The following is a 9,138-nucleotide window of genomic DNA, read 5'->3' as shown; positions in this document are numbered from 1 at the left end:
TCCCTTAAGTGTGAGACTATTATGTATGTGATCTGGTGAGATATCACATAAGGTCAGAGACACGACATGGTAAAAAAAAGTGGGTTGGCGGCAGTTTCATAGAGGGGTGTTTCTTTCTTTCTTTCTTTCATGAGAAGAGATAAAGTAAATTATAAAAGAAAAGAAGATTAAAAATGAATTTGAACTTGATAGAAATGAAAAGAGAAAAAAAAAAAAAGAATGTGCGTTTTATTCGTGAGAGCATAGGAAACATAATGAATTGCTGGTGATTTTATGGATTTGTTGAAGAAGTTGAATATTACTGGGCAATTATGCTACCAAAATATTAGATTTATTGAAAATATGTACATCTATTTAAAATGTCTAACGAATATGTATTTTGTCAACTCATCATACATATACATTTTTCCATTGCAAGATCCCATGAAATAGCATAAGTGAAGGAATTTGAAATGACAAAGGTTATTTTTTTTTTTATGCATGAAAACTAATCACATTCAAAAACTAAAATTTAAGATGAAAAATTAAACAAATGACACTCAAAAAATAACGAAACAAATCATCATTAGGCTAGGATCCTACAATGGTTTGTATTATCACATTAAGCTAAGATCAATCACAGAAGTGAGATTCACATCCTATCTTCTTTCAAAGTCTTAAGGCATTATGTATATGAGTCATTTCACTTATATGTTTCTCACATCTACTCTTGCATACAATACGAAATTTTAACTCACACTTGAGACATTACCATCTCTCCATTAAGTGTTAGGATCTTTGTGTCTGTAGTCCACCACCAAGAACAACTCTCGCTCCCCCACAACGTCGAACCCGGATGTGATACCACCGTTGGGCTTTCTGTGGGAGCCTACGTTGATGTAGATCGACAATTTGGATAAAGAGAAACCACACAAGTGATAATGATACAACCAAAACTCCATCTAAAATTTTAAGTAACACCTGATACATCACAATATTCCCTCCATCTAATATAACGACATTCTAGCCCGTGCTTGGCACGGGTGTCCATGCTAGTAAGTGACTATTTGTCAAATGTTTTAAAAACCAAAACTCATTCAACAAGCAAGCAAACAGGGTGATACAATCGGCGAACTGTGAATTGACGGGATAAGCTATTTCTCCTTCTCAATCCGAACCCGGCGCCGAAGCAAGTTTCCATCCTTCAAGTAAACTCTATTCTACAAATTTTCTTTCACAAAACGCCTCTCTGTTCCTCATTCACTTCCATCTAAAACTCACTTATTCCCTTTTTCAATTCAATTTTTTCTTCACTTAAAACTTAATTTGAACACATTTCATGCTTTGTATCAGTGATTCAGTTCCACAGTTTAAGTAACTATTTCTTTTGATTGTAGGTTACAGAAGAACCAACCCATGATGCTTTGTTAAAAGGGATGAAAATGAAGTTTTCAGGGTATTCAATTTCGGTTTCATTTTCTCCTTTAAGTTCAAATTTCATCAGAAGAAATAGTTGTAGTCGTAGATTACCGGTGAGTTTTTCTCGAAGAAGCCAGAGAAATTTATGCAGTTCAAGAGTGTTTTCTGTAAAACAACAATCATATGATAAACACGGTGTGCTTGGTAAACAATATCTACCTCCTTGGTTTAGGTGTGTACTATCTATGCAACTTTTTTTTTTTAACGAAGAGTAATTTTGATCGTTAAATGTGTGAGACGGTGTCATTGTAGTTTCAGAATGCATCGAAATTACAAAAGATAAAGTAGAACACGCGTTGTCAGTGAAAATTAGTTTTACACCGACGTTCAATAAGAATAGAGTAATTTGCAGTTACTTTTTAAAATATGGTTACAATATAGGCTTATGTGGCAATATGGTGGGTTCTCATCTGATGTCAGTGTAAAAGTGTTTTTCTCAGACAATATAGGCTTATGAGGCAATAAGAATGAGTAATTTTGAAGTTATTTTAATATGTACGGTTGTCAATTTTCATATTCAAGGATCACTCTGAACTTTCGATAATTTCAACGACCCAAATGAGAGCGTCCTACAATGTTAGAGATTAAATTGCTTGTTTACTCTTATTATTATCGTCTCCTTGTGCTATAAATATACTGATTTCGCTATGAAATTTGGTCTTCTTTTTACGTTGGTTGAATTTTAGTGTCGCTCCAATGATGGACTGGACAGACAATCATTATAGGACTCTAGCACGCCTCATTTCAAAGCATGCTTGGCTGTATACTGAGATGCTTGCAGCAGAAACAATTGTTCATCAAAAGGATAATCTGGTAAGTTTAAATGTGTAAGTTAGCTTGTTAACGAAAATGAACGGGGACAAGGAACTAAAAGTGTTTTCCGATGTGAATGACTCCAATCATGATTTTTTGTGGTAGAGTATATCCGTGTAGGACTTTTTTTTTTCTTCAACATTTATGTTTAGAACTCAATTGTTTATATCATAGCAGTGGCCATATGCGTGTCACTGTGTGAACTAGAGCAGAACTTGATGGAATGCTATTCAATTATCAAACGTGGGATAAATTGTATTACAAAACCATTTATTCTTTCATTTTTGTGTATTTTGCTCAGGACAGATTCTTGGCATATTCTCCCGAACAACATCCCATTGTGCTTCAAATTGGAGGGAGTAATATAGAAAGTTTAGCAAAAGCAACTGAACTCGCAAATGCTTATTGCTATGATGAGATCAATTTAAAGTTCGTATACACCTTATCACGTTAAATCTTAAAGTTTCATTTTTCAATTATATGTCTCTAACAATGTATTTTTAATAAACATATATCAGCTGTGGATGCCCAAGTCCAAGAGTAGCTGGACATGGGTCCTTTGGTGTACGTCTTATGCTTGATCCAAAGGTTAGAAAATTGTCGCTAATTCAATATGACAACATGCAATTGGATTGAATATATACTTTTTCACTGTCAACTTGCATTGATAGAGAAATCTAATGTATACAAGGAAAGTTTGTTGCGGAGGCTATGTCAGCAATTGCTGCAAATACAAATGTACCTGTCAGTGTCAAATGTCGAATTGGTGTGGACGATCATGATTCTTATGATGAACTTTGTAAGGACTTTCTTTATACATTCTCTGTCTCCATGTTGAAAGGCTGTCAAGTTTGGATTCAATTATAATGTTTCATCCTCTCATTTTATAAAAAATTATGCAGAAATGATATTTCAATACACCATATAATGATATATATATGTTTGCATCTGCTATGTTTTATAAGATTTTACAACTAAGCTGTACTTAAATGGTGGCTTGCTTTTAGATTGCATTCAAAAAGGCTATTCAATTTATTAGGTGCATGCTGAGATTATTATCACAAAATCCATTGGTTTCTGTTTTCTTTAATACCTAATTGGTGTGGGAAAAGATGGTGGAAAAGGGGCTTAGGTGGTTTGGGCATGTAGAGAGAAGACCTTTGGATTTTGTAGTAAGGAGAGTAGATCACATGGAGGATTGTCAATCACTAGAGGCAGAGGAAAACCTAGAAAAACTATAAGAGAAACTCTTAAGTAAGATTTTGAGATTAATAAATTGGACGGAAATATGGTTTATGATAGAACATTATGGGATAATTTGATCCATGTAGCCAACCCCACTTCATGGGATAAGGCTTGGTTGTTGTTGTTGTGGGAGTCTAATTGTAACATGCTGATAGGAGTTTGTAATCTTTGTTTAGGAAATCAGGATCAATATAGTATCATTGGGGGAGGAGTTTTGTTCTTGGTTTTGAACCATTACTCATTGAATATATTATGGATTTTATAGATCATAATATAGAGATATCAGAATCTAAGAGAAAATAATTTTGGTAGGACCACCCTTTGTGGTAAAACATGGCCAAGAGTCATATTGCTTCTGAACCCTTTGTGGTAATCTTATAAATTAGGCATTTTAAATTTTAATCAACCCAGCCACTATCTCCTATCTACTATTGTTACAAATCGAAATTGGTCAGTTTAAGAAATTTTCTTTTCTATCCAATGTTACATGGGATTTAGTATTTGGGTTCTATTACATCTGCAACATAGACACTATGATGCTTTTATCCTGCAGCTTAATACATTTCCAATGATGTGATTTAGATCTTTGGTTATAGTTTCTTCTATAATAATAATATTTGGATCATGGTTTCTGGGATTTTATAGTGAATTTTCTGCTGTTTTCCAGGTGAATTCATATCCACGGTTTCTTCTTTATCACCCACTAAGCATTTCATAATCCATTCAAGGAAGGCACTGCTCAATGGCATTAGCCCAGCTGAAAATAGGAGTATTCCTCCACTAAGGTATGTTGAAGTAAAATTTGGTTTTTGTAGTCATACACATATATGTACATTCTTACATACCCATGTACATGTAGACATACAAGCATGTGTTTGTGTCGAATTGTAGATGATATGACACATTCTTTTAATGCAGATATGAATATTTTTACGCCCTTTTACGTGACTTTCCAGATTTAACGTTTACAATAAATGGAGGCATTACTAGTGTTGATGAGGTGAGCTATTGTCATTGTAATAATTGTGTGTATTGAAACCTGATATTTGTTGAAATATTTGGATTTTTCCAGCACTAAATTTGTTATCTTATAATTACTACATATTCTTCTGACGATTCTTTCTTGGCCTGTTTTCACGGGGACTTTGGTTGTAGGTCAATGCAGCACGAGATGCTGGGGCGCATGGTGTTATGATTGGACGTGCAGCATTTTATAAGTAAGTTTCAAATAAAATATCCCCTCTTTTGACCATGCAATTTTTCAAACAAAAAAGTTGCTTTATTTCAGGAACCAGGGTTTTACTTAGCATTTCAATTCAATAAAAGGGAAAAAAATCATCACCAAAGCTTAAGGTTTTAAGGGAATGGAAATTGTTTCATATCTATAATAACAGTGCTTTGTTGATTGACCCCTCTTAATATTGTTTGTGCAAAATTGCTATGCGGTGGTTTGAATAACCATTTTTGATAATCTCTACAGCCCTTGGCATGTATTGGGACATGTTGATACTGCAATTTATGGTGCACAAAGCTGTGGTCTTACACGTCGTCAGGTTCATTTACACTGCTTGGCTTTCTATTGATTAAATTGCATTGATTCTTTCACATTACTCACCATTTGTTGTTTAATAATTTATTTTCGTATTTACTTTAGGTTCTTGAAAAATATGTAGTCTATGGGGACTCGGAGTTGGGAAAATATGGACATAAACCAACTGTGCGAGACATCGTGAAGGTGGGTAGCCTTAAATTGATTTTGCAATTTCTTACTCCTTTTGTTCTCTGGAAATTTCTGTAGTGCTCATATTATGTAGAATAGCTGGTATTCGATAAGGCTATATTCTTTTATGTTGAACTCAAGAAAGAAAAGCCAATTTTTAAAGTTTTAAGGTATTGAATGCATCAGTTCCAATATAAAATTTATTTTTTGGACTTCTTAACAAATGCCCTTAGGGCACATGCGTAAGCGCACATTTTTTGACTTCATGCAGTTTAATGCCTGTACTCTCTTTCAAAAAAAAAAAAAAAACAAAATGGCTGTACTTTATGAAGTGTTCATATTTTATTGGGTTAAATATGTTTTTAGCCCCTATGTAATATTCAATATTTTTTTTTTAGTCTCTACCTTTTACAAAAACGGATGGTTTTAGTCCCTATAGACGGACTAAAAATACCTGTTTTTATAAAAAGGAAGGAGTAAAAATGGTCAAAAAAATTATTGGGATTAAAAACATATTTAACACTATTTTATTTTTAAATATCGGAGAGGTTTTTTTCCCTCCTCACCCCTTCCATTTGCATGTTATATACCTATTAGTGAATATATTCAAATTTCTACCTCCAATTAGCTGCTATTATATGACCATGTCTGTTATCACTGCAGCCTTTACTCAATTTTTTCCATTCAGCGCCTGGGAATGGACAGAATTAGCTGCTATTATATGACCATGTCTGTTATCACTGCAGCCTTTACTCAATTTTTTCCATTCAGCGCCTGGGAATGGACAGTGGAAGCGCAATGCGGATGCTGCTTTTCGAAATTGCAAGGTATAGTTACTAAGTGAAATATAGTTAGTTGAGTGCTTAGAAGAGTATGCCATTTTTTTTTTTTTTGACTTCAGTCAAAATATTAACTTTTACAGTATATGCTTTTTTCTTTCTTAATTTACTGTTATTTTGTGCCATTCCTATTTATGGATGGTAAGGTGCATGCTACGGTGGTATGGCAGATCTATCAACATCTTATTTGAATCAGTTTATTTCTTATCCTTAAAGGAATCCTATAAAGTCATAGAACTATTTTTACATGAATAGATGTAGATCATTGAATCTTACATGAATTATCAGTATTTTAACATAGTTATGGGAGAAGTGGTTATATAATATGACCTTTAAGTAATTCTTCATCTTAATCATCCATGAGTGCATGGTTTAAGACTTAATTAATAATTATTTGCAATGTTGCAGTAGCTAGGTCAGGTTTTTGTGTTACATAATTTGATTATTGTCAACTGTCATTTTAAAAGTTATGTTATTCTGTAAATTGATTCAAATGCTAACTGAACTTTTGAACTTTGTAGACGGTAAAGTCATTTTTCGAAGAAACCATTGATGCAATTCCTGACTCGGTGTTGGATTCACCTGTTTCGGAACCACCTCTTGGCCGCACAGATCTTTTTGCTAATATAGACAGTTTACTGCCTCCGCCATACGAAACAAGAGAAGAGGTTGTTCTATGCGCATAGGTTCCCTTGCACTCTCAGAAACCAAGTTTTAGTAATTACCATTTTTTGTGTGAAATGAAGTGAAAGAACTCATGTAACAGCTCACATTCATACCACACAAAATCATCAGTTATATTTTGTTAGTTATTGACTTTGAAATGTAATCCATTCGATTCGATTCAATTCAATGTAGAAGCTAAAGCAAAACACAATTGGATTGCAATTCTATGTTGTCTTTGCTTTAGCAGTTGTTTTGAACTGTGGAATATTACTGCTGGGAAAAGGACAAAGGGAAAGGAAAGCAAGATATTTTTTGTTCGACTTAATTACTATTTTGATCACTCTATTTTCACAAGCGCATGAAATTAGCCTCCTTTTAAAAGCTAATTTTTGGTCAATCACTTAGATTTTTGAATCCACCCGAACTCCAAATCAATAGGTTTTATGTCCGTCAAAAAAATAATATATCACATCACAACAATTGGGTCCAAAAATTTGAATGAGGGACCAAAATTTGAATTTCAAAATGAGGGAATATTCCTTGTGCAACTGAAATTTGGAGACCAAAATTAAATTAAGCCTTTTATTTATTTATTTAGGGAAGCTGGAAATATTTTAAGGCAATAAAATCCTCATTTTCTGATCCTCCTAACTCAATTCATAAAAAAGGGCATTCCACATCTCAGGGCCACTGGTTCAAAAGGATCAACCATCCAACGTGGCAATAATTTATTGGCAATTTCTTCTACAAGATAAGATAGTGGATGACCCTACCAATTCCTCATTTGTGATTTACATTACATTACATACCATACATTCTTTTTATCCAACTAAACTACTCACAAACATAAGAACTAGTTTTCATAATTCAATCAAGATTACAACATTACACAGCAGCAATGGCATCGATCACCATGACAGCAGCATTCTTTGGCGGAAGCTCAGCCATCGTCAACCGGTCTCCGGTAGCAACTCAGAGAAAACTGGTGGTGACCAATGCTGTCAAAGCAGTTGAAGGAGGAAAAATGAAGGTGACTAATGACAATGAAAAGGAAGAGACCAATGGAAGGAGGAACATCATGTTTGCTGCTGCTGCAGCAGCTGTTTGTTCTGTTACTGGAATGGCTTTGGCTGATGAGCCAAAACGTGGTTCCCCTGAAGCTAAGAAAGCCTATGCTCCTGTTTGTGTCACCATGCCAACAGCTAGGATTTGTCGCTACTAAGGGTGTTTTAGTCTTGTGTTTAATTCTATTGTAATGAAAACAACAATGGGGATGTAATGTTTTGGTTTCATATTCTGATCCTTTTCTTACTCTCTGTACTAAGTTGTTCATGAAACTATCAATTTGCCTTGTCTATGTTATTGTTTGTTTGATGTACAACCAAGTTTTTTGGTTATTCTATGTTTGGATTGACGGCGAATTTGACAAAATCACAATGGCAGCTCCAAAATGTAGATTTTGTCGAAATCACTGTGAGCCGACTCAATCTCATTGTCAATCCAAATATATATCTTAGTGTTTGAAGTTTCATCTTGCTTTTGAAAGAGGAAGTAATGTTAAATTTGTTTTTACACCATTAAAGTAATATTTGATAAAAATAATAAAATTAAGGGTAGATATTTCATCATACATAGTTCATATAATATCATTCATTAATTTATTTATTTACCAACTATTGATATTATTCATTGAGATTAATTTTCATGAAATATCAAAGTAGTAATTTTTTAAAATTGTCAAATCAATCACAATTTTTTTTTTTGTGATTTTTAAAATAAATATGATTAAAGTCAACCATTTTTTATGACAAATGATTATACTTGATTGACTATATTTTTTTTACACTTTAGTACATATCAATTAAATCTTTACTCAATTGACGGTCTAATATGAATTGTTTTAAAGGGAGTCAGAGTTTTTTTTTTTTTTTTTTTTTTAAGGATTCAAGCGAGTTATATGAAACAATAACGTCATTGAGTAGAGCTAACTAGAAGCTACTTGATCAAAAACTATTTGGATGCATTTGTAAAAATAACCTTTTTGTTTTTTGAAAAGAAAAAATGAAACTTTCATAACCTATGGAGGAAAAGTACCAAGTGCATTTACGACATTATTCACTTAGCTTCAAGTTCATAATCCACATTATAAACTTATTATCATTATAGTCTTTGAAGAATGCAAATACCAAAAGAGAAACAAACTCAATCAACATTTTGCATATTTAGTTATTACTTTAGAATATTAATAACGTGAAGAGTGTAAAGGAGAGGTGATGAGGATGGATGAGCAAGTCGTTGATGTTATAGCAAAAAGAAGAGGTGAGATGAAGTGAGCCTCTTTATTTGGTCAACACAAAATTATCTCCTTTGTGAGTAGATCCTTCACCTCGAAATGCC

At 33.4% G+C, this 9,138-nt stretch overlaps 2 protein-coding genes across 3 annotated transcripts; both read left to right on the top strand.

The window, feature by feature from the left end:
- Window positions 1-1,049: 1,049 nt before the first annotated feature.
- LOC146928990 (uncharacterized) lies at window positions 1,050-8,098 on the top strand. 2 transcript variants are annotated; one of them, XR_015005915.1, is made up of 13 exons: window positions 1,050-1,187; window positions 1,377-1,630; window positions 2,145-2,271; window positions 2,573-2,700; window positions 2,790-2,859; window positions 2,968-3,070; window positions 4,184-4,301; window positions 4,435-4,516; window positions 4,672-4,733; window positions 4,997-5,069; window positions 5,171-5,251; window positions 5,900-6,063; window positions 6,597-6,964. XR_015005915.1 is itself a non-coding variant. In XM_085701110.1 (13 exons), exons 2-13 carry the CDS (start codon window positions 1,416-1,418, stop codon window positions 6,759-6,761), a joined length of 1,305 nt encoding a protein of 434 aa, XP_085557236.1. In that variant the 5' UTR covers window positions 1,050-1,187; window positions 1,377-1,415; the 3' UTR covers window positions 6,762-8,098. The 2 variants fall into 2 exon arrangements, 1 of the variants encoding a protein (XP_085557236.1); XM_085701110.1 differs by having other exon boundaries at window positions 5,983-6,063; window positions 6,597-8,098.
- Window positions 7,058-8,098, top strand: LOC146928991 (photosystem II 5 kDa protein, chloroplastic-like). The gene has a single exon (XM_085701111.1). It carries the CDS (start codon window positions 7,640-7,642, stop codon window positions 7,961-7,963), a length of 324 nt encoding a protein of 107 aa, XP_085557237.1. The 5' UTR covers window positions 7,058-7,639; the 3' UTR covers window positions 7,964-8,098.
- Window positions 8,099-9,138: the final 1,040 nt, after the last annotated feature.

This window comes from Medicago sativa, chromosome 4, assembly GCF_051527215.1.
Source record: "Medicago sativa cultivar Bolivia chromosome 4, Bolivia_mono, whole genome shotgun sequence".
Classification (NCBI taxonomy): domain Eukaryota; kingdom Viridiplantae; phylum Streptophyta; class Magnoliopsida; order Fabales; family Fabaceae; genus Medicago; species Medicago sativa.
The sequence above is the reverse complement of the archived record's forward strand: the minus strand, read 5'-3'. Positions and strand labels throughout refer to the sequence as shown.

What these genes read in the sequence shown, in the direction of transcription:
- LOC146928990 (XM_085701110.1), top strand. Translation starts at nt 1,416, where the DNA reads ATGAAAATGAAGTTTTCAGGGTATTCAATTTCGGTTTCATTTTCTCCT. An exon ending in GGACGTGCAGCATTTTATAA is followed by an intron (nt 4,734 to 4,996) that starts GTAAGTTTCAAA and finishes TAATCTCTACAG; the next exon opens with CCCTTGGCATGTATTGGGAC. An exon ending in CTGCTTTTCGAAATTGCAAG is followed by an intron (nt 6,064 to 6,596) that starts GTATAGTTACTA and finishes TGAACTTTGTAG; the next exon opens with ACGGTAAAGTCATTTTTCGA.
- LOC146928991 (XM_085701111.1), top strand. Translation starts at nt 7,640, where the DNA reads ATGGCATCGATCACCATGACAGCAGCATTCTTTGGCGGAAGCTCAGCC.